General features: G+C 38.4%; 1 protein-coding gene across 2 annotated transcripts in view; it reads left to right on the forward strand.

The window, feature by feature from the left end:
* Positions 1–26,387, forward strand: part of LOC137295548 (SLIT-ROBO Rho GTPase-activating protein 1-like) — a 139,633-nt gene that overhangs the window by 77,012 nt on the left and 36,234 nt on the right. For both annotated transcript variants that reach the window (XM_067826935.1, XM_067826934.1), the window contains exon 2: positions 22,282–22,465. In XM_067826935.1, coding sequence (XP_067683036.1) covers positions 22,282–22,465 — 184 coding nt within the window. The remainder of the gene's footprint in view (positions 1–22,281; positions 22,466–26,387) is intronic.

Raw genomic sequence — 26,387 nt, forward strand, 5'->3', positions numbered from 1 at the left:
AAGACTTGCAGCTTGTTGTAGACTTCTTCTTTTCCCGTTCGTTTAATAAGATGTCATGATAGTTTTTTACCAAGAGTGTTTTGGGCGTTTGTACTTCCACTGGGTGCAGCAGGGATGCTCGGAACTTACAAGAAAATAATATAAATAAGCATCTTCAAGAAAGATGACAATTTAGAAAAGTCTGACTGCAGGAAACAACAGTTTACTGAGATGGAACTTATGTGTAAGGCTGCAATGGAAGGGTGGTGGTGAAAGGGAGACAACCGTGACAGAACTGGCAGATAGGAGGAGGGGTGATGAAAGAAGGGAGGTAACTCTATCAGTGTTATCTGTTGAGTGTGTTTTTGTGTGTATCTACAATGCTTGTGGTCTGTACACAAATGAAGCCAGGTCGTGATGTTGATGTAAACATAATTTGCATGGGATGAGGTGTTGAAGTCCTCCATAACTGCAGTCAGGAATGACCTATGAAGGGGTTGGATGGTTTCTGGAGGTAGTCTGTCCAGTACCTTCATTCCCTTTACTTACTCAAGTTAAATACTTAATGTTATATATTCTCAGCTAAGTTGATTGTAACTGTCAGCAATGTACAGAATCAGGACCTATTTGTATCAAACTTAAAGCTTTAATCATTAATTATAATATGATTAGTCATTTATTATCTTCAGTTGTAACAACTTGTATGGAACCCTTTAAAAATTAATCCCTTCATTTAATCCATCGTTAAGCTAATGAAGGTTGGGTTTGGGGGTATCATCAGTTGCAGTATCAACATGGCAGACAGCATAACATTCCATCAATTACCTATCCGAAAATTCTTCTTTTTTTTTGAATTTTGAAACATATTGTCCCATTTTGTCTTCATTTCTTTGGACGTTCTATTGCGTACCACTAGACTATTGATCTCGGCCATTATTTTGTCCCATATCTGCTTCGTTTTGTCATGGGGAATGGAGATAGTTTGCGGTTTAACACACTGACATGATCTTCAACTAGATCTGTTGGAAGTTGTATTTCACAGCTGTCAAAAGTATTACAGCGATTTCCACGACAGACCATAGATTAGGATTCCCTTAAGAAAATCATGGTGTAATGTCAAGACCTTCATTAGCAACATACTTAGTTAATGGGTGTTAAAATAAGGTTTTATATAGCCATATTTAAACGCTTCATTAACTTATCAAACATTAAGAATTTAATCAGTGATTAGTGTTTAATTGAGGATAACAAAATCATGCGTTGATACAACCAGGTCCAGGACTTTTGACTGGAGAAAAATATATTATTACTTTTTATGAAAAAATAAACATGCCCGTGCTTAAATGTGTTTGAACAGAGCTACTAGTAGTTATTGAAGGTATTATCACTCCTCCATATTCAGATGAAGGGTTATTAATTGGGGCTTCTGTGAGGAATCCATTGTGTAACATCAGTTATTGTCATCAGTTTTGTGTCACCATGACCCTGTCATTCCTGTAACTTTTTCAAATAAGTACCCTGTAAATATTTCTTAACTGGATGAAAAAAATGTGTGTATTTATAGTCTGAATGTGCATATCACATCTAAATCTATAAGAATGAATTTAGCAAAATCAGGGTGTTTATACTTTATCACTAGTACTCTAAGGATGTGTTGTCCATGCTGTAGCAGATAGTCCGTGAGTCTTCACCTTAGAGTAAGTGACACACTCTTCATATTATTCCATGTCTTATCCTGAAATGGTTGTTGGGTAACCCAATGGAGAAGGCTTCAGCTTGTCACTTTGAAGACTCTGGTACATTTCTGGATGCAGTGTGTGAAGCCTATTTCTGGTGGTACTGTTTGAGTATTACAGCATTTGGTGTCCTCTAAAGCGATATTGTTTGAATATTACAGCGTTTGGTGTCCTCCAAAGCGGTGTTGTTTGAATATTACAGCGTTTGGTGTCCTCCAAAGCGGTGTTGTTTGAATATTACAGCGTTTGGTGTCCTCCAAAGTGGTGTTGTTGGAATATTTCAGCGTTTGGTGTCCTCCAAAGTGGTATTGTTGGAATATTGCTAAATGCTGCCTTAAACCATACTCATATGTTCACTCATCAATCTAGGTTTTTCAACAACTCCTTTCACACGCCTAATGGAAAATTTGACGTTGCTTGTGATTAATTGAGCAGAACTGTGCTTGAAGTATACTTTGTGCCTCCCTGAGAATGCAGTCCGGGTTTAATGGGTGATTTGGTCCGATTTGGTTCACAAGGCAAGACAACAACAAAGAGAATGAAAGAATAGAGCCATCCATACACTAGATGGTGATTCACCTTTGCTGCTGTCGATTTGGTTGTGTAGAAGTATACTTTTGCTCCATATTTCAATCGTTTGCCACGGATTGTGTGTCACTGAATATATTTTATCCTTTCATGTGTAATATTTAGGTTTTTGCTTTGTGTAATAGTACTCAATTTATTAGAACCAAATATTCATGTTTATTGTGTAGTGCCAAGCTGCTGTTTACTGGTATATCTTCTTGGAGCAGTTGACTAGATCAGATTATGGACAAAAAAACAACTGTCCAAAAACTGGTTGTAACTGAATCATGTGGATGGAAAACTGATATGAGATCAGCAGTTATCAACAGTGTGCTGCCTCCCAGAGATAACTAGGGCTCCCCAGAAACTAAATGAGCAATGGTAGGAATTACTTGGAGTTAATGGTGGAAAATTTGTTACTTGATCTGTTACTTCTCATGCACAGAGTTATTTATCATTTTAATGTATGATTTAACTATCCTTCAACATTAAGAACCTTTTTGTGTAATGGCTTCTGAAAGTCAAGTCTTATAAGTACATTAGTTGAGATTTCTGAAAGTGATGTGTTTTAAGTACAGTGGTTGAGATTTCTGAAAGTGATGTGTTTTATGTACAGTGGTTGAGATTTCTGAAAGTGATGTGTTTTATGTACAGTGGTTGAGATTTCTGAAAGTGATGTGTTTTATGTACAGTGGTTGAGATTTCTGAAAGTGATGTGTTTTATGTACAGTGGTTGAGATTTCTGAAAGTGATGTTTTAAGCACTGTTGGGAACCAAACACTTGAGTAACATTCTGTGTCCCTCTTCAGCTGGAAGCTGTGAACAGGACATGCTGGTGTGAGGGGTGGTTATGTCTGTACATGTCTCCAACACCCTGTTTAATGACACTTTCACTTGTCCTGGTGTAATGAAGAGACCAGCTGGAAAATTCCTCCATAATTGTTTTCTGTTTGAGCAGGATGTGGGAGACAGTATAACTGATATTGAGCACCTCCCATGGTGTATGAGTGATTACCAAGTTTGACATGGAGACGCCATGTTCCACTAGTGACCTTCACAGATGCTTTCATCCAATGTCCACGATGATCTTCTGTGTCTTTTGTCATATTTCCCAGAGCTCTTTCCTCAGAAGTGTTTAGACAGAGGATCATCTTTATTGATAGCACCCTTACTTGTTCGTTTACAAGCAAATATTCCTTGAGACATGGGTAGGCATACCAAAACATGTTTGCAAAATGGTGGTTGAAAATCTAGAAATAAAATCTGGGTGTTAGACTCAGTGCTACATTACTACATTCAATACTACAGTGTTACAGTATTACAGAACTGCTCTCTCTGCTACTTAGCATGACTCTGCTCCCTGTAGGGCTAGACTCAGTACTACATTCATATTGCTATAGGGATGTACACAGTACTGCAGTATTACTGAGTACTATCCTCAGTATTACTTTTCCAACATTATGCAGTACATTTAACTGTGAATGTATTGATTAATGCTTTGTGTGATTTATGTCAAGCGTACATTATGTCTGTGTGAATGATTTAGTTCTTTTGCAAAATATAGATAATGAAGACCTTTCTAAAGGTCATTGAGTGTCAGTTAGATTGAGTTATCGATCATTATTCCTGGAGTACCATCCTCTAAACTCTAGCCCTTTGACATTGTGAGATCATTGCTTTCCCATAATTCCTACTTGCCTTCCTGTCCCTGAGGTCAAGGGGTCATGCACCCGTCCTTCTGAGTGGCAGCTATTAATACAGTGTGTTTTGTTACACATTTGAATCGTGTCAAAGCAATAAATAATCAGCACATTACTGATGACAGTCCAACATGGTGAGCTTGTTGACAACTTTCAGTGTTCTGAGAGCTCCCAGGATGGCGCACTTACCCCATCTGGTTGGATACTTCCTTGTGAGAATGAATTTGTCCACATTTGTCCACCAGATAATTTTTGCTACAAATTATTGAAACAATTAGTTCTGTGTCTGATTGCTAAGGTCTGTGTCTGATTGATAGTCACCAGATAGTTACTGTTACAAATTATTAAAGCAATAAATTCTGTGCCAGCTTGTTATCACGTTTCATATGAATGAAATTTGCATGTAGGTATTTGTAATTAGGTGGCTGTTCATTGAGTTGGACAGTTTCATTTATATGTATTTGACATGGAAATAGTGGCTTTGACATGTTTGTTTACATCCAAGTGCAAATTTTGTTTGTTGTAACTATGAACATTTTTACTGCCATATCCTCTTTTCTAAATATTCATAAATCATGTCATGCAAAAAAGTAAATATTTCACAAATGCTTCTTGTGGTGCTGTGATTGAACACTGATGTAGAAAATAACCCAAATATAATTTCTTGTCCTGAAAATTCAGAGGTGTGAATGTTTGTGTTTGCTTGGTGATGAGAGATTGTTTGGTCTAGAGTCTGACTTCTCAACAAATCAAACACACACTGAAGCTGCTCTCCCTTGCTTCAACATCAGGCATGATGTAGAGGCATGATTGCCCTGGAAACAAGAATTCCTCATGCCCAGTCTTGCTTTAGAGATAGGATGTAACATATTACATTTTGCAAGGCCAGCTGCCAACAAGTTGCCATGACGATGACAGTCATGTCATTGGAGATCTTCAAACATCAAGAAAAATATGAACATTTTTATGTCAACTTGAAAAAAAATTCCCAGTTATTATAATTCTGACATTAAAATGTTACAAGAGTGAGGTTTATATGTGGAATTTGCTTGGGAGAAAATATTATTGATAGGAAGAGAGAATGAATAACACATAATGTCCATATTCCATTCTTGTACCATCAATGAGATCTTCACATTCTGAGAACTTCAGTATTGATCATCTTTGTACACAAAAGCATTTCTTATTACTCTGGGTAGCTTTTTAGCTTGCGCATATATCTGTTACATTTAATGGAAGAACAGAACTTGGTCTGCCATTTCAAAGTGCATGTTTTTGGAAGTAAGTAATGTTGAAGTAACCCATTATTACAGCCACTTAATGTTGCGAGGACCAACCTTCCACATGGCCAAGTACAATTGTCAATATCCTACCCACTCATTTAGGTGTGCTGTGGCCATACTGTGACCATTTAATCATAACTGTGTGTTAATTTGTCTAATTTGTTGGTATACCGTTAAAGTATAGCGGTATACCCATCACTGCTTGCATTATACCTTTATTGATTTTACAGGACTGTGGGCTGAAATGTTTCAGAAGACCCTGTTCTCTCGTGTCTATCATTTTTCATTAAATAGGTGTGTGAGATGCGAAACTACAATAACATGTAACAACAGTGGAGGACACAGATACTAGACTTCCTGCAAGTTAGCATTTATGCAGGAAGTAAATGCCATCCAATGGTGTATGTATAGGCAGAGAGACCTTAGCCCGTGTAGGATGTATGTTGGTAGGTGATCCACAACCCTGTGTTGATAATTTCGTTGGGCATTATCAACAAATGAAATGTATCAATGTATAAAACAATGTCAGGAAAATGTAAACTGTCATCTGCAGCTATTATTGAATCACTACATGTCAGTTCGGTTTCTTGGTATTAAATGTTTATCCTCTTCATTGTACATTGACTATGATCATAAGCCTGCTATTTCTGTAGATGCAGATGACCATCAACTGCACGTGTATGATTTGTGTTCATGCAAGTTGCAGTGTGTTTCTTGTAGTTGAACCTAGTCATCTGGAAAATATTTTGGTTCAGGACTGATCCCTTTTTCAGACATGTCTAACCATGTAGGTGAATCTGACTGAACTATTTTGGCAACACTGGGGTGTGGAGTGTTTAACCTTTAGCCTGCTTAATTAATTTCAGCATAAGGCATTGATAAGAGGATGGGTGATTTCAAACAGTCGGTGTGTCACTAAATAAGGAACAACTGAAAAAATATTTAACTCATTGATGCTAGACAGAAAAATAAACATCATTATAAAAAAATATCCAGATAATTTCAAACATACAGACGTTAATTACAAGACAAACATAAATAAAGTAAATTTTCCTGAATTTAACTGAAGTATGTAATTGGCAGCCGAATGCGTTTTATATTAGGACCCCAATAAATTGTCAAATTAATGCAAACCAATTTCAATATTCTCACTACCGATATCTCACAATTATCAGACCTTTATTTCATATATTTGTATCCACAAATATCCCACAACAAATTAAGAATAATTCTGAAAAAAAAATAATCGAAAACGTTCGTCGGAAACGAATCATATTTTGAATGTCATCATGTGTTTTATTCAAATGGCACTCTTACATTTATTTCAAAGTGTCATGTCATAGAAATAGCAGAATAAAATACATAATAAATACATAATTTATAATCATTCACGAGTCCTAACTTCACGAGTTATGGTTCATTATTGTTTTGCACAAACCCACTGAAAATCAGTGTTGGATCGTGGTATACGTACGGAAAGCAAATAGCTATTTTGATCAGAAGAAAGTTTACAAAAGTTTCCTGTGTAATTCCTGGTGAAAGAGGGAGAATTTTTCATTCTATTAGTGTTTCATTTATCATTTTCCGTTTAGTATGATGAGAGACAGATGAAAATTAAGATTTGTTTTCTGGTAAGTGCAAAGGCCACTTGATGTGATGTCACAGACAGGGATTGACTGATAAAATAGTGACAGAAAATTCTGAGATATTTCGTCTGGCAAACCCAAATTTAGCACAAATAACTGTTAAAAGAGATTAATCAGAGCTCACAGCAATTTTGCATGTATTTTTGACTAAATTATTGGCACATATGAAGTGAATTAATGTTCTTGCTGAATAATTATGATAGATTTGTCAGTGCTTTATGTTTCATAGCTGATTATAACTTTAAACAGTTTAATATATTCTTGATATGTTAATTGATATTAATAATATGACAAGAATTTTTCTGTCCCAAATACAGCAGTCATAGGTAAAGAGACAGGATCTGTCAATGCATTAGCAAAGTGTAAATGGCCAATTTTTAATTAATGACTTTCAGTGATGAGGAAAACTAACAATTTACATAATTCTTTAACACAACTACATGTATGCCATAAAATATATGGATAGATGTTTCATATTATTTTGTGTATTTTATTTCTACATAATATCTTGCTAAAATGTACATCAAATACAAATAGGTGATGAACTATTTTTGTATTCAAAAGTATCTCTTTTGTTTGGTGTATTGTTTTGAATCACACATAACTAATGTCATTTATGATGCTGCAGTAACAGTAGATTAATCAGAAAATGTTATCATTTGATGAAAAAACAAAACATATACATGCAATAAAATTATATGGTCTCTGGTGAAAGTAAACAGGCCTCATATTCTGTAAATAGAAATTATCCTACCTTAATATTTTTTCCTGGGTTTAGGAGCAATGTCACCATATGAAATTAATCTATTGAACTTTCAAGGATTGCTTCTGTTTGCTTAAGTATCTGATTATGATGTACTCCAATTATTTAGTGTTCAATAGCCTAAACCATCATAAAACAAGAAATGTCAAGAACAGTCTTCTTTGAATAACAAAATGCCAAGGCCTTTAGCAGTCTTTTGTTAAGGGTATGGAAGCATTTGATATATGTCTTTGCCCCATACTTATGGCAATGAAAAATTCCAAATTGAAGTCTTAATGAAACAGCTCCAAACTGGACAACAAAATCCACTCACTGCAGAGTTCAGTATTAGGAAATAGAAATCTATTTGTCCCTGGTGCCACTTTACGTGATTACCTTGATGCCACAGACTAACACACGTTGCACCTACTGCTCACAGGATATGATTTTATTTGTATAAATATGTACTCACGTCAAACGATTTGATCTGAAAAATTACCTGCAATACAGTACATAGAATTAAACTCCAAATGCTCTGCTTTTTGAAGTAACAGAATAATTTCACTTTTGCTCAAAATATCTTGAACAAAAGAATCATGCTGTTTAGCTGTGTTTATATCTAAAATAAATACTGATTCACACAGATGATGACAGTTGTTTTGTAAGCAGTCATGAATTTTTATGAAATCCATTTACGTTACATTCTCTCACTAGCTCTTGTTTCTTTTGTTTCTGTGAAAGGAAAAAGATTTCATTCATGACATCTTCAGTCATCAAAATTGTACTTCTTGTGACGATATGCACAGAACAATATAATGTTATTGTCATGACACACTGACATTTTATAAGTCTCCCCATGTCAGAATATTCTTTGAAAAAAAATCGACTGCGGAAATCATTGACTTCGGAATTGCTAAAATAAAGATCAACTCAACGGCGGCTAACTTGAGGAGGAAAAATACTACAACACAAGCAACAAATGACAGCTGCTGTCGAACACAACTAACAGTAAACAATTGAAGACGATTGAAAGGTAATTATGGTGTATAGTATGGATCTTACAGGAATTTGAATCAATTTAGAAAATGTGTCAATGGTCGTTTTCCAACTTGTTTATATTTTACCTCCATGATGGCCATGCTGTGTACGTACTTCCGGTTTCATTGAGGTCGGGTACAATTACACATATTGTGATATTTTTTCATGATCTGCATGATATCGGTATTGAGTCATTTTCTTTCAATGTATATGAGTTCAGATTGTTCTTATGAATGCATATTTTCAAACATCCTTCGTGTCTTGTCACTTAGAAAAACCGCGAGTTTGGCCCCGCCCTTTCGGGTCACCTACGGGTGTCAACATTGTGAATGTTGGAAGGTTTATCAAACCAAATCAAAATACACTCACTAAATCTGGTAATGTCTGTGCAGAGATAATAACATTTACCTAGTCACAACATGTAATTATTTCCAGATAAAATGGTTGGATATGTCAAAATGATGGCACATTTTCTTCGGCATCATGGCCGTTTGTTCACTGCTGTTGCCATAATCGTTCCTGTTCGTCCAGTCGGTGATGTAACATTGAGATTGGTTTTGTTAATAATTATTTAAGCCGAAAGTTACTAAGTTTTCGAAAATAGGAAATTTATGAGCTTTCTCTTCGTCAAAGAACAAAAATATTGATTAAACTATCAAAGAATATTTCATTATGAAAAAAATATTAGACTAGGTACTACTCATGTCGTGTGCTTGAAGTCAACAATGGCCGTTATTTTCAACAGCGTGCCGAGAAATTTGGCAATCACGTTTTTAATTTGCAGGCATTTCGTTTTAAGGTATATGAGCGTATTGAAGATTATATATTTATAAAGCTGAGGATTAGTACATTCCATATACAGTAATTAATGGAAGTGACAAAGAGGAACATGGTAGCTGACAAGACAATGTAGTCTGTGGTGATGATAAAATATATGGATGCAGATGAAATGGTTACAAGTAAGTCTCATGTGGCTTGGTTACTTAGTTTGGGGATTTTAGAAATATTTGGATGATGACTCTCCTAGTTAGACACTATATAACAAAGACAAACAATCTTCATCTTGACATTTTGTCAGTTGATAAAATATTTACAGAGCTTTAAGTGAACTGAAGAGTAGTTTGCAGTGATAGGGATTGAATGTTGCTGTTGATTGCTCCAACAGAGCAGCAACTGAATTGAAAACAGCTTTCTATGCTGTAGATCTTGACGTAATGTTTGTGCATTGAATATGCAAGAGAGTGACGTCAAGATACAGAGATTATTACGCTCACAACTATGCCATATGACTGAGACAGAGTTGTGCAAAGTTATGTTTTGCTTGAACAAGAGTGGCAGGCACATTTTGGCTAATGTGTTTTAACTGCCAAAATGTACATAAATAAAATTGATAATATAGTAATTGCTACACTCAGAAGTAAAATAATGTCTTTATAATCTGTTTATTCATGTACATTTTTGCAGTAAAACATGTTAAGTGAGTGTGAATGCCCTCATCATTGACGTCACATTCAATTGTCTAATGATGTCTCAGACGACAAAACGCAGAAACAATGGTTTCTAGGCAAAAGTTACACATATGATATATATGACACTGGGTATGTTTCACTATGTGGGTAATAATTGTGAATATAGCTTTGTGATTGACAGATACTGACTTAGATGAGCAGTGGTGACATCTGGTGGCTGAAACCAATGTTTGATGAATGCTGTAGACTTGACAAAAGCACTACCATAGGTTAAATGTGAGCAATGTGTATACATCCATACTTAGTGTTCATGCTGCATGTTTAGGTAAATATCATGAACTCTTTGGACTGCTAGTACATTGTGGTACGACTAGCACAACTGCTGGAGCATGTAGAGTATTTGAACCTATGGTACTATTTTCACACAACTAGTCGTAACTGGTGTTTTGGAGGATTTGGTGATAATAGCTCTCAGATTGAATTATTCCCAAATCAAAATACAATGTAATACTGCCAGATGTAACTTTTGCATATTTCTTATGTGGAAGATCGTTCAATCCTCTACCTTTTCAAGTTCATTTGATTGGGGAAATTGGTTCCCAATATGTTTTGAGCTGTCCCTAGAATGTCATTTGAAGACAGAGGGCTTAGTGAATGTGATTCTTCAGAATGACCAGTGATGACTGTCCATTGGTTATGTCACATGTCCATGTAACTGTGTGACTTGAATGTCAGAATTTGCACTGAATCATTTTTCAAAGAGGGCAGGTTTACCACTTACACCATCTGATTGGGAGATAATTTGCTTTGACACTGAAGGTGAGAAAAATTTATGGAGAATTTGTTTGGGTCCTGTAGAAGAGGTGACAGGATGTCAGGATATCCAGGTCACCTTGTTACTGAATAAGGGGAACACAACAAAATATTGTCTTGTTGACCTCTAACACTGACCTTGTGTGAAGTACCAGTGAAGACTTACCTGTATTAACTGTCCATGTTGACACCCATGTGTTAATCGCCATCAGGCAGGTGAACATGTAGGTGTGAATACATCACACAGAGGCTGGGAGATTACAGCTCCCTCTTTGATATGTTGTCAGAGGGCTGGGGGGTGGCAGGCTTTCTAATGTTTTTAGCATCTAGCATGAGTTCTAGCATATTTGGTTTTGGACTGATTTGTCATGATCTTCACATATGTGTGCATGACTGAAAACTATGGGGACTGATTAGGTTACAAACAGTCCCCTGACATGTACTCATGTCAGCAGTAACCCCCACCATGCTGGTCAGTCAGACTCGGGTACACATTGGTGCACAATAACAGCAGCTAATTAGTTTGGTGAGTATTTGAAATCATCATATCAGGCTGGTTATATCTTGTGATGAAACAGTTTATACAGTGTAGAGTAGGGGCTATGTGCTGCTTTGTCATCAGTGATATTTCAATTTGCCATGTCAAAAGCTGTGCTAAGGGGTTTGAATCCCAGAATCACCCCGATCATGTTTCTGGTTTGTCAGCACTGATGCAGGTAAATGTAACTGAGAGGTACGCATCCTGCATGACCTCAGACTTTTCTCCTCCATAAAGTGAACACGTACTATGTTCAAAGCAAGATCGAACCTGATTTTCAAGTGTTCTTCTTTTACAAAGACATTTAGTTGGCCTTCCACAGTTATAATGAGTGGGCATGTGCTGGTTGTTGGTGGTGTAGTATAGGACACATTACCACACTGTGCCCAGCAGTGTGTGGGCTTGTGGTGGTTGGTGGTGGTGTAGTATAGGACACACTACCACACTGTGCCCAGCAGTTTGCGAGCTTGTAGTTGATGGTGGTGGTGGTGTAGTATAGGACACACTACCACACTGTGCCCAGCAGTTTGCGAGCTTGTAGTTGATGGTGGTGGTGGTGTAGGATAGGATATACTACCACACTGTGCCCAGCAGTGTGTGGGCTTGTGGTGGTGGTGTAGTGTGGGAACACCTCAGTACCACCACTCACGTGCACCAGGCCATGAAATCTTCCACAACCTCATGTTTATGTTCCCTGGGTTGAGGTCAGGGAACATAAACATATACATAAACAAACATAAACAAACATCAAGGGTACCTCAACCCGTGATCCCCAAAGAGACCAGTGCACAACATATTTTTCTTACGGAACATCTCAATGTTAATTTTGAACTGTTTGAAGCATGGGTATCTGATTGTACACTTCAGCCAACCTGTGTGAGTCAAACAATTTCAATCTTGCATCTTGCTTTTTTTCCCTTGTAGGTATTGTCTTAGTAAAGTCACTGTGATGAAATTCCCCTTCTTAATGTTCACAGGGACCACAATTAAACATTTTGTCAAAATTTATTCCTTGGAAAGAAAGTCAAATATTTTTGTAGTCATCGCTAGATTTTGTGGACGATACAAGAAAAACAGATTTAGAGTTATCTCCCTTCCATTGATTTCCGTTTGCAAAACATTGGTAGTTTCCATGCATCATGCGATGTTATTCGAGATGAAAAAGAAACTACCACAAAGTACCAAATTAGTTGCTATTGGCAGCGGGGTGTATTGCCATGCACCTTGCTTGTACAGGGGTGCATTGAAAATAATGGAAGAGCACTCAGCCAATCAGACAGCAACATTTACGTGTGATGTAAGATAATGTAAACATGTACAATGTTGACCCAGTCACTTACAGCTTGTCAGCAGCTTGTTGTGAGATAGATTCGGGAGTGAAGGTATCATATTTACATGGTTACCATAACATGCTGTCAAGATCACATATACTGACTGTCAAGATCACATATACTGACATCAGGATAGTTAGTCTTCTGAAGATTATGGAGCAAATCTTGTGAAATATGGGTTAATGTTGTTGTATGGGTTAAATATATGTGGGTAATAATTTCTACGAATGTATTGATCTTTTCAAGGTCATATTCTGAGACAGACGAAAGCACCACATGTTTTGAAAATTCACGGAACTGAACAGTTGTGGCATAAAAGTAGTGTGTGTGTGTGTGTGTGTGTGAGAGAGAGAGAGAGAGAGAGAGAGAGGAAGAGAGAGAGAGAGAGATTTTGGAACACCATTATAAGGCGTTTGAAATGCAACAGACCAGGAGGTTTTACTTGTCTTAATGTGGTGTTTATGTACTGTTCAGGCAGGGGATAATGACTGTTGTGAGAGAATGTGTGAATACAGACAGCACTCTTGGTCATCAGATTGACCGTCTGTTGACTTAGGAACAGACACATAACTGGACATTGTCCAACATCCTGTGTGTATTGATCTGAGGCCTTAACACTGACCAAGATCAGTGACCAGTCAGGCCCAACAATGAGCTACATAAAACTCACACACGGCAAAACAAACATTGCAAATCCTTCACAAAGTTAAGTTGACTCTAACAGTTGGTGTACCATGTTCTTTGAATAAGGAAGGGAAATGAGAAATAGACACAGGGAACAGGATTGGCAGACAAATGAGATTGAATTAAGTGATCTGATTCGATTTTTGTGTAGCTTGACTGCAGTGCGACTGTAGAACAGAATGACCCTTGAAGCAGACGATGCTTGTCTTGCCTTCTCTGTGTAAGCAGGGACAATCTGTCCTCCGTGCCTGACTGTTGGAGCTGTTAGGAGCTGGAGTCTGGCTCCAACAACATGCCACAGATGCAGGGATGAAGCAGACTGAGGATACGGATGACATTTTGTCAGCAGGGACAAAGAACTGACTAGAGAAATTTGACAAGGCTTTCTGGCAAAACAATCCACCATTTCCAGATACAGTGAATTCGTCTCCTTTGTGATATGCAGTTGTGAGCAGCCTTGTACAGGTTTTACTTGGTCACATGTTTCCTTCCAACTACAGAATTAAAGGAACGTGCATGCAAATAGACCACAGTGCATTATTAATTTGTGACGTGGAGCGGCAGATGGTTGTAAGCTGAATATGTTTCTGTGGCATCTGTCGCATGTTTACAGTATTACTCAACTGGATCCATCTGTTGCCAAAGTAATCAACAACTGAAACAGTATTTTCACTTGAAATGATTCTTTCCCCTTAACATATTTATTTGAACTAGCCACGAAAGAGGATCGGTTGGAGAACAGCCACAGTTACTTAACTGAATGAATTGTGTGTGACACTCATTGATAAATCTGTTACACTCTGTCTGTATGTGTTACCGACAGCTTGTACACCATGTTAAACAGCAGTGCTGTGCAGTGACACTCAGCTAAGCAGCGTTACTCTCTCAAGGCAGACATTTTCTTCAACAGAATAAATATTTCGTGAAGTTTAGATTGAGATAACTGAGGAGGGTGTCAGGATCATCAACTGCTATATATAGCCCGGCAGAGGGAAAGCGAAATGTTGGTCCACTAACTGCTGTATTGATTGATCCGAGGTTTTCTGTTTGTCTTTGTCTCTGTGTGTCCGATTCTAACAACCTCGCTACTGGTCTTCAAGCCACATTAGAGCAAAGCTGGTGGTGAAGTAGTGACTTTGCCTGCCAGTCAGTCAGGCGTGGTGTGTACAGGTGACAGATCACTAGGATCAGCCAAGCAGGCCATTCATACCATGTAACTTCACTTGGTGTGTATGGATTACACATGTCACTGGATCGTTACTGCTGGGCTCAACCTACTACCTACCAGACGTGTATATTCCTTGTACAAGACAGGAAACCTTCCCTAACACTCAACTATTGTGTTTTGCTAGAGTTGTTACCTGTCTCCACTTCTGTACAGAGCTCTCAGGAGAGGGGAAGGATAAACAAGACCCCTGATTGAACCTGTGTGGAGTTCATTCATGGTTTCTGGTGACTGTGACATTTGGCTGCAGCAATACAACCAACCACAGAGCCGATTGCTGCTATCACAAATGGAAGGCTTTAATTTCTGTGCATTAGGGGATTCTGACTGAAATTCCTTGGCAGTAAATTGGACACAGTTGAGGCTGATGCCACTGGGTGTTATTGCTGAGTTTGGTGATATGTGAAGACTCTGTTCTTATCATTTATGTGTTTGGAATATCAAAGGATTATGATTACTTTGGGAGATATGCAACACATTATCACATGTGGATGATGGCAGTATTCACCTCCAATGCCAAGATAGGGTTACCTCTTATCCCTAACCATTTGAACTTTATCATAGGTCTTGGTCTTTTGCTTTTTCCCTTCAGATGTTTTTCAAGAGTTGAGGCAGAATCGTTGCGTTGTCCCTCTACCAATCACTGACCCTGTCATGTCAGGTTTATGTCGGCACTGTGTTATCGCATGTGCAACAACACAGCTGCGTGCGTGTGTGTTGTAGCAGACGTAATCTCCAGCCAGCATCCTCACCCAACAAGTAATGGATCTTGGAAGCTGTATGTGTCAGACTTCAAGATATGGTCAGACGTGAATCATGCGGATACAGGAGCTGGCTTTTCTAAAAATGTGCTCAAATTTGTTTGTTTGCTCTTCATGGAGGATTTATTTTCACACATTTGCACCTTTCTCATCCTGAGTTCATGTTTGACCAGAAAAGGATGTTATTTAGCTGCACTTTGATATCTATTGTCACATCAGTGCATAGGGAAGCAGTGATTCACAACTCTTGTGACCCTTTGTGTATAGCATATATTTTTGTCATCATTACTATTTGTAAATCAGACTTTCTGAATCAAAGCTACAGGAGAAGCAGATTATCATTCAATCTAAATGTTGATGACAAATTTTCCAAGGATTAGATGACATAACCTGTCAATCACATGCGTCTGCTTGAGCACTAAGGTGTGTAATCTGTGAACATGGCGTAACAGTGCTGACATCGTCATCATTGTCATCGCACTCAAGGCGCCAGCATGCCGGCCATGAACAGGTACTCTCTGTTTGCTTGCACCAAACCTGAGGAAGACTTTATTTCTGAACTTCCACACATTTTCGGTATGTATACTATTCATTTGAAGCAATGTGCACAGATTTTGTGGATATAGAAGCATTTTGCATGATTTAGTCAGGTCTCATTAATCCGACCTCCATTTATCCAACAATCAGCTTACTGCAACACTTTTGTTGTTAACAAATTGAATAAATGTAACTTTGTCTCTTTTATTTAGTCTGACATCATCGTTAATCCGACAATTTGATGTGCAACTGACGATGTCGGATTAACGAGACTTGACTGTATTTGGGTTTGCTGTAGTTAACTGGAGATGTGACAGGTAGAAGGACAGAAGATAGGAGATGGTGTAAAGGGTAGAAGGATATGGGGATAAGAGATGGTGTGAAGGGTAGAAGGATAGGGGTAGGAGATGGTAAGAAGGATAGACGGATATGGGTTGGTGTTGATGTGAGGGGTAGAAAGAGGATAGGGATAATAGATAGTATGTGGGCAGTGTTTGCCCTCACACAGAAAATGATGCACAAGTTATCTCAAATACCAGTGAATTTTAAAACGATGGAGATGGTTTTAGGATAGTGGCAGGAGATGGAGTGAGGGGTAGAAGAATATAGGGTAAGAGATGTGTAAATGGGTAGAAGGATTAGGAGATTGTATGAAAGGTAGAAGAAAAGGGACAGGAGATGATGTGAGGGGTAGGAGGATAGTAGTAGGAGATGTGTTAAGGATGGATTGATTGTTATAGGAGATGGTGTAAAGGGTAGAACTAGGAAGGTAGGAGATGGTTTGAGGAGTTGAAGGGTAGGTGTTGGAGATCGTGTGAGGGGTAGAAAGATGAGTGTATGAGATGGTGTGGAGGGTAGAAGAATAGTGGGATAGGATGTGTGATGGATTGAACTATTGAAGGATAGTGGGATAAGAGATGGTATGAGGGATATGATAGTGGGACAGGAGATGGTGTGAGGGGTAGGATAGTGGGACAGAAGATGGTTTGAGGGTTAGGATAGTGGGACAGGAGATGGTGTGAGGGGTAGAAGGATAGTGGGATAGAAGATGTCACATGTCATGCCTGCTGTAGGTTTGAGTTGTTGTCTGTATGGGTGGCGACCATATCGACCTCTGTTGTAGGTCACATAGTGTTATGTGGTTGCTTCCATGTGACAGATCAATGAAATGCTCAGCGATGTGTGTCAGGTGGCTAGGTGCAAGTGCTGAGTGTATATCTTCACAAGATTGATGCTAAACAAACAGTGCATCATCACTTTATTACCATGTACTCAACGCTCTGTTTCAGTGGTACATTTGAGGGGAACTGGTGTAGGAATACTAGTTATTATTGATGGAAATTTATCCTGTATCCGATTTTTAACAGTTATGAGTTTCATTATGAGAAGATGACTTGAATGTCCAACAACCAATATAGGTCATGAAGCATTTTTGTGTGTGGTGTGAGATCAGTTTTAGTACGAGACAGCCTTTGAGACCATGAATAATTAACAACTGAGTTCTTGAGCCATTTCTGTCTAAATGCAGTTCCGGCCATGGGTATCTGGGTTAAGAGATCAATATTTTTATTTTGATTGCCCATTTGTTGCAAATAAATAATGCTTAGTCTGTTTCTTGTTGGTAGCTGTTGCATGATGCATGTAACATTGTTGTGTCTACATTAACTTAATGGTAAAATATTGAAGGGAACTTTACACAGCAGCACCAGTATTGTAGGGATCTTCTCACCCTATTGTAGGAATGTTCTTACAGTAGGGACCCTGTTGTAGGGATCTTTTCACAGAGGGACCCTATTGTAAAGATCTTTTCACAGAGGGGACCCTATTGTAGAGATCTTCTTGTAGAGGGGACCCTATTGTAGAGATCTTTTCACAGAGTGGACCCTGTTGTAGAGATCTTCTCTCAGAGGGGACCCTATGGTAGGGGTGTTCTTACAGAGGGGACCCTATTGTAGGGATCTTTTCACAGAGGAGACCCGGTTGTAGGGATCTTCTCACAATGTGACAATATGGAGAGGCAGTTGTTGCTGTCACATTGTGATACTATAGTGAAGGAAGGCATCAATTTGGTGAAAGTAGTGAACATTAAATAACTTGATCATGTTGAAGTGTATTTTTCCTCTTTGTTCACATGAAGTCAGGGAAGATTGTGGGAGAATGACCCAACAGCCTCCTTGTGTGTGAGAGACCTACACTTACAACCAGTATGATATTCTGGGACATTGTGTAACACAGCAATGTATATCTGGTAACTGATGGACCCACTGATGCCTTCTGAGGTTGTGATTTACAGATGACATGCACCAATACTAGTTACTTAAGATTGCCGTGACACTTCGCATGACATTTTAGCCCATCATAGACTTGCTCAAGTGTCATAGACCGTTAGCCTTATTCTTCTTCTGTCAAAATTGATTTGTGTAGTTATGGTTTTTTTTTATCAATCCAAGGTTAGGAAATGTTGTAGGATTTTGCAGGTCCTCTCTGGAAACTATTTTATATTTTAGATGTTATGGTGTATGAATAGTCAAATATCCATTATAAAGACCTTAATCATTTATGTCAACATAGTTCCTCAACTTGTGCCCCTTCCCTTGCCATGCACTCATCTTTGGAGCTGGACTGAGCAGTTGTGTAACTGATCTTCACGTGGGCTGGAGAGCAGCAGACTTGCCCCTCACTTCTTATTACCAAGCATCAGTTCAAGAAATCGGTCAGCTTTTAGTAACATCGATTATGTGGTTCCGAAGGCATTGGTCAGTATTAGGCAATCTGAAATTCTCGTCTGCATAATAGAGGGGTGAATTTCAGCCTTTAGCATCAGCAGACCAATACCACAGTATTAGGCAATTTGAAATTCTCGTCTGCATAATAGAGGGGTGAATTTCAGCCTTTAGCATCAGCAGACCAATACCACAGCAATCAGAAATACTTTCCAAACAGAATTGTCAAAATGCACGATACAAAATTGTCTTTCAAAATGAATGTTTTGTTATTTGCTGTCATGTAATCGAGAGGGATAGGATAGCTTGTATGAATTCAAAGTGTTTTTCAGAAATTTTATTAAGTATTCTTCATGGTTCAGCAAGTTATTCAAGTCTCTACTAAATGAGTTTGATTTGAAAATATGAACAGATGGTGTGTCTGGTTTTAGTATTCGTTTATTTTGACATATGTTGACTGGAATATACTTGAGAAATTACTGCAGTTCTGTAATTCATCTCCATGAATATGAAAGTTTCAGTGTTGGCTGAAGAGTCATGAGGTAGCCACTGTGAACCATATTAGTCTCAGGAGCACTAGCATTGGTGGAATGCCTGACTATCAGGCTCCTCCTGTCTAAGGGGCATTTGATACTGGACAACAGCTTCAGAAAGCTTCTAGTTTCAACTGGAATTTAAGCCTTTTGTTAGAACATCAGAAATTCCAGCGTATTTGAATTCCCTAATGTCTTTGATAGAGGAACTGCCCTAACATACGTATTCCCTTTGGTTTGGATAGTATATTTGTTTTCCTGCATATTGGTGTCACACATATGACTGTACATGTGGGCTACTGCTGTGTGTAGGAGCAACTTCATTCTGAATATATCCCAGCATGCCCCAGGTCTCATCTGCGCCCCTGAATGGAGATCGCTGGAGTGCCATTGTTAGTAAATATTGATTGTCGAGTATGCCTAGTCACAATCTCATCTTGAGACAAATTTTCCCCTGACTGAGCGGTAATGATGTTTATGTACCTCTTTAGTGAAGACCAAGCACAGCTGCAGCAGCTTACACTTCCGTCAACAGGGAACACTGTTCTTTCTCAGTAGATGCAGTTGACTGTAATTAAGACATTGACCTACTTGGAATCATGACCTTTTCTCATGACATAAATGCAAAGAATTTATTTGAATAAATTGTTTTGGTTAAGATTTCCAAATTCCAACAGAGATTGTACACATCATGTACACATTAAGTTTGACTGTAAATTATAATGTTTGTCCAAATTAGACGTTGTATCTTTGACTACTTGTTGTTATGTAAGTCTAGTTACTAAATGTAACACATTTTACTGTATTAATTGTCTAGTTCAGTAGCAGTGACACAATTGCTTCAGCAGGGCAGTGGTTTGGGCAGTTCACATGGTATCTAAGTTATATTAATGCTGTATGACTAGGTCTGTTCAGGAAGGAAAGGATGCAGATTTACCTGAATTGCCAGTTCATGAATGAGTTACAACTCTGAAACTTATGAATAGAACTGGTGTTCAACAGTTAATGTTTCCTCGTCAAACCAAGGGAAACTGTGTGTTAGAAATACAATCATATCTGTGTAGTATGCAACTGTTCACTGCTGAACATATCTTCTGTAGACCATCAATTCTACCAAGGGCCATCATATCACACAAACATTGAATAATGTATGTGACACAGTTGTGCTTCTCCTGTAAACTTGTGTATCTTTTCTATTTTGGCAACAGTATGACAACTTAGGTGTATTAGATATAAATTGGGGGTGGTGGGGTAGGGTGGTGCGGGTTGTGTTTGTGTGTCCCATTTTAAGAGATGGCAATAATTTGCTCAAGAAGAAACTAATCCTGTTGATGTAAGGAAAGAACTCATTGCAATAGTAGAAGGAAGTCCATTATGTAACCATTGTAACTGTTTTCCAGGGCTTCGGCACTATAAACCCATTTGTGTTATGTCAAACAGTGCTGGTAGAGAGAACATGCTGGCGCTGGTGAACAGGGCCTGTGAATTCTTTATACATGTGTTTAATGTCTGTCATTTGTGGTGTCTGGTCACAATATATCACAGCTATATAACAAGCAGACAAAATTTAATTATCCCCCCTTGTTTGATCTTTTGTCACTGGTGGGCTTATAAATCAGATGATAATTGAATACCGTGTGAATAAAGCATTTGCCTGTCCACACTAGCAGTTCCGTCCATCTCAGGAGGAGAGCAAGGGGGCTAGTAGTTTCTAGTGTCCAAAATTACCTTGTTTGAGCAAGTAGCAAGTACTTATTACACTTGTTTAAAATTGCCACCTAATGCCCTTACCTGGTAGCATGATTCTTCTATATTGCTGTTAATCTCTACCATTCAACCATTTTCTGATGCATGCCTGTTGGATATCCATTGGAAGCTGTTTCATCCTTACTGAAATCACAGAACACCTTATTTTTCTTCACACTTGAATCATTTTCCTTAAAATCAGATTTCTACTGTACTGATAGCTATGACTTTTTAGAGATTGAATAGGAAATAGTCTGATAATTTTTACTGTGACTGTCATTGTCTATACCGTAATTAAATTTTTTATTCATGAATGAATCAATCTTTCATTTTGACAGCAAAGACAAAATAATTGAACATTTTACTCATAAATGAATAGAACTTTGTTTTTGACTGATCTGCATTTAAAATAAAAATGCATGCATAAAATATATACACCATATAGTCAGTTCATATCATGTCAAGTACTTCTGCATACAGGTATTTAGTTATGAGAACTAGTAGATGATGATTTGTGGCCCTTAACTTTCGAAAATGACGAATGTCCATTATCAAACATTGGAAGCTGTAATGTTGTACCTATCTATGCACATGCACTCTGAGTTGAATGGTTCTCTGGTGCAACTCTGTGAGTTTTGCGATGTGTCAGTGGCCAATAAAGCTCTGATGAATTTTTTTTTTTCAAATTAGAATACAGTATCTCTAAGTTTGCGAGTGAAAGTGCACTCAGTTTGCGAGTGAAAGTGCACAACTGGAGCTTTATCCTTAAAGAATGATGTCTAATTAGTGAATGTAAGCCGTTTCAAACGAAGATACCAGGTAGCAACTGTGGGTTCTTTTCAGGCAGCTAAATAATATTTTGAATATCAATTTTGCTACTTCAAACAATTCATTTTAAACCCTGGAACACAACAGTTTGGTGTGGAGAGTTATGTCCCTTGGTGGCAACAGAAACCAATGTTTGAAGGTTCAGACCCAGTACAACCTCCTTGTTATCTTAGCAGCAGTATGTCCCAGAATGGTTGTGGATCTGTTGATGTTGTTTTCTATGTTGATGCTAAAGATAAAAACGTCAGGTCATTGACTGATGGATTTGATTAGCTGTTTGGCCGTATTATTATCTTCTGGTTGACATGGACCAGTTTTGCTGTGACAACCTTTTGGAATTTGGTTCAGTCTTGCTAAAAATTACATCTCTTTGGTACATATATCACTGTTTTCTGATTTCAGATATACGTGCCCAGCTAGGTGACCAATTGAAATGTCTCGAGAACAAGCTGGAGATTCAGGTTGCAATTGTCGCAGAACTACAGGAGTTCTTCAAGCGACGCGCGGAAGTGGAAATGGAATATTCGAAGAACCTGGATAAACTTGTGCGTCAAATGATTACACGACATCGAGCTGAAAAACAAAAGTAAGTACATGTGCAAGTCTGGTATATATCGTAGATAAGCAATCCGCTACTAAGTGTGTTTGCTGCGTGTACAGTAATGTTCTTAGAGTGATTCATTTTATGAATGACAACAGCTAAGTGTGATGGGAAAGTTCCTTTAAAGCCTTATAAACATACCGATTACTTGGTGATGGCACAAAACCATACATTTAACCCTATTTCTTTGATCATTATCATTCACACGATGCAAATTACAGTGATATTCGATGAAGATACAGGGTCTATTCCAAGAAAGACAATGGATGTCCAATTTACAGTATAGTTTGCCATATTGCCATAGTCAATGTACATACTGTTTACTCATCACACTGAAGCCCAAGGTTCATTTCTCTTATGTGGGTGCAGAACATTTCCTGCATGTCCCTAAATACCCAGTCTGTATTATATTATAACATGATATTCATTTTGGGGCCTGTGTAACACTATGATATCCTTTAAACTTTGAAGAGTCAGCTTCTACTCTACCAACATATCTAACAATTTAGAAAAAGAAACTATCTTCTTGAAGAGATGCGGGACTGTTTCCATTTGAGCCTTATCGCACTACAAGCATTCAGTGTTGTATGGCAAATGTTGACCACGGAAACTCTAGGGCTATAAATAAGAAAGTTCTTAGTGAGTGATTGACTGGCCTTCAGAATGTTGTGAGCTCTGATAGAATATGGCAAATATCACAGCAAAACTTTTCATTGGTGAAAATCTGTTAGCTGAATTTCTAGAATATCATCTCACAGCTGGCCAATTTGCATATCACATAACTGGATTATTCTCATTTGTTAAGCATCATGTAATTCTGAATCATAGCAGACTGACCTCATGCCAACTTCGATGTGCTTCACGATTATTTTGCAAGATGTGGGTGTGCTACCATATCTTCACAAATGGTGAGGTGCGTACAATGTGTCCTTACACATCCAGTATGTGGTGCTGGGAACTGGCTAGAAAGGGAGTGGAATGTCAATAACATGGACAAATTATTTTGAGCAGGTGAATTGCCTACAGTGTCACTATGGGCCAGAAAAATATGAATTAATTCTGAAGACAATTAAAGAGCACACCATTGAGGTTACAGCTAAACTAGAAATTCTTTTATGTAATTCATGGAGATTGTTCAGCATATACAACAGTTGCGCCAGGAAATTCTGGAAGTATGCTGTCACAGATTGTTACAGTTCAACAGGTTCATCAATGGAAGACTATATACAATTGAAGTGATTGTCCTGTCCTCTAGTGCACAGTCAAGAAATTTTGCTATCATTGTGAATTCAACTCCAGGATTGTACAGACCTTGTAATGCAGTGCGTCATAGGCTAAGGGAGAGACACTTAAGGACAACCTCACAGAGCTTGATACTTCTTGGACACAGAAATCGTAGGCCCCTTCTCAAGTTCAGGGAAATCCTCCCAACCAAAGACATGACTTCAGGGCATGAGCATGTGCCTTAGCCTAGGGAGCTTAGAGTACATCCCAAAGTCAGCTACACCAAGGCACAGCAGAGGAACCTTTACAGTAGCATCTTGACCCATGTAGAGATTCTAAAGTCACATATTTTCCTCAAATCTTGTAGACCTTACCCGTTTCATGGACAACAATTGCAGGTATTCAAGAAAAGCAACCAGAGAGCTAGAATTAGATGACCTTGTACCAACTCGTGTTTAAACTACCCTTTCAAATATAATTCCCCCCTCTGAAAAAATTATAATTCCCCACCCAGAGAAAGTGGATCAAAGTACATATAATGCAAGTCTTCACCAGGAAAGGATGCTACCAAGGCATCTGTGGAAGAATAGCTGATGGCCACCATTGCTGAAGACCTCCACTGCAGAAGACCACCATTGCTGAAGACCACCACTGCAGAAGACCACCACTGCAGAAGACCACCATTGCTGAAGACCACCACTGCAGAAGACCACCAGTATCGGAAACTCTGGAGATCATGAAATCAGAACTGTAGCCACAAGTCTGTTTTCAGTCCATCAATACTCCACAATAAACTTTCTTCCTTGTGTGTGATTTTCAAACTGATTTGTGAGATCTGTATGGACAATGATCCCCAGAGCCTGATGTGGGAGCCCTTATTGTTACACAGAGGATAATCTTCTTTTGGAATGTCAGGCTGAAGACTCCAGAAATACCTAGAACTCAAGGAATGTTGGCCTTGTCTGAACTCGACTGGCAGACACTGGAATCAGAGATCAAAGATAGTCTGCTGGCAGTCTGGTGTCTTACTCTGAGACAGTGGATAGATGCTTGAATGGGATTCAACTGTAATAAGTGTGAGCATTTGTATTTTACTGAGAGCTCTACACTTAATGCCTTTGACCACTTTTTGAGAGGCATTTAGGATTCTTAAGGGTATTGATGTCAGTGAGTGAGTGAGTTTAGTTTTACGCCGCACTCAGCAATATTCCAGCTATATGGCGGCGGTCTGTAAATAATCGAGTCTGGACCAGACAATCTAGTGATCAACAACATGAGCATCGATCTGCGCAATTGGGAACCGATGACGTGTAAACCAAGTCAGTGAGCCTGACCACCTGATCCCGTTAATCGCCTCTTACGATGTCAGTACTTAAAGTGACTTCATTTAAGACTTCAGTAATAAGCTGATGTCAGAAAGTGACATCACAGACCTAGACGTGATAATACTTCATAAAATGACCTACCTAGAAAGTCTAGGAGTAATATCAGGAATATGCTTCTGTTTTCTTATCCAGAATGTATACATGTAGATATCTATCCCAAGTTTTGCATCCGGCTGCCATGGGATGTTACATCCCCGGAGTGCATCAGGTGCATCCTGGCTATGATGGGACAGGTGGATGATTCAAAGGAACTGTCCCCCTGACATGTAATGTGTGGGGGGGGGGGAGTGGTCATATTTATCCCCCTGGCATATAATGTAGGGGATACCATCGACGCCTAGCCCATCCATGCGTAATCATTTTGTTTCCGGAGCATAACTCAAAAAACATTCAATATTTTTTTACCAAAATTAGTAGAGATAATAAACTGAACTTACGGTTTTGCTTTTTCTATTTACAGATTTTTGGCATTTATATTTTTTTTATTCGATGGAAACGTTTTAGTCTAAGTCTAACGGGAGGGGTGGTCTTCATTTCTGGAGCATAACTCAGAAAGTGTTCAATATTTTTTAGCAAAATTTGGTAGATATGGAAATGATTCAAACTTGTACTCAAAGGGAGCAATTGGGCTTTCTTCACAACTTTCACGCATATTGGCAGTAAAGTTGACATCTGTGAAAAGTCATGATGACGTGATTGGCAACTGAAACAGGAATTCGGATTCTGATGTAATAGACATTAGTATTCTAATAATTCCACATAGAGGTGAATATGTGATGATTTGTGTTGTCCCAGCTATTGCATGAATGTTGCTGTAAAAGAATGCTCACTTCTGATCATTGGCCAGTTTGGAAACATTTAGATTGAGTGTAAGTTTAACACCCCTGCATCCTATTAGTGTTGTAGACTGCTGGTGTCAACATTACACTGAAAACTTGACCTGTCAGCATGTAGTCATACTAGTGCTGCATTGTTGCCATGTATTGCAGTCAGGTCATGGTGGTCTGAATCAGCTACTGATATTATATATTTACTGATGATAGTGCCACATTTGAAATGGTATAAGGGTTCTAGAATCGAGGGGCAAGTGTAGCTTCCTGCTGAGCTGTTGATGAAGTGTCTACAGAAGACACATTATAAGCTATGAAGGGTCCAGTATTGAAGTAGACTGGACATTTGTGTGATACACCCACCAGCAGAAATGGGAATATTTTATATTTTACTTACATCATCACACTGCAGGTGGTTGTTTTTCTTAAAGTCCAGTAGTTTTATTGTTATGTATGTGAAAGTTATGT

The sequence above is a fragment of the Haliotis asinina genome, chromosome 9 (assembly GCF_037392515.1).
Source record: "Haliotis asinina isolate JCU_RB_2024 chromosome 9, JCU_Hal_asi_v2, whole genome shotgun sequence".
In the NCBI taxonomy this organism is placed as follows: Eukaryota; Metazoa; Mollusca; class Gastropoda; order Lepetellida; family Haliotidae; genus Haliotis; species Haliotis asinina.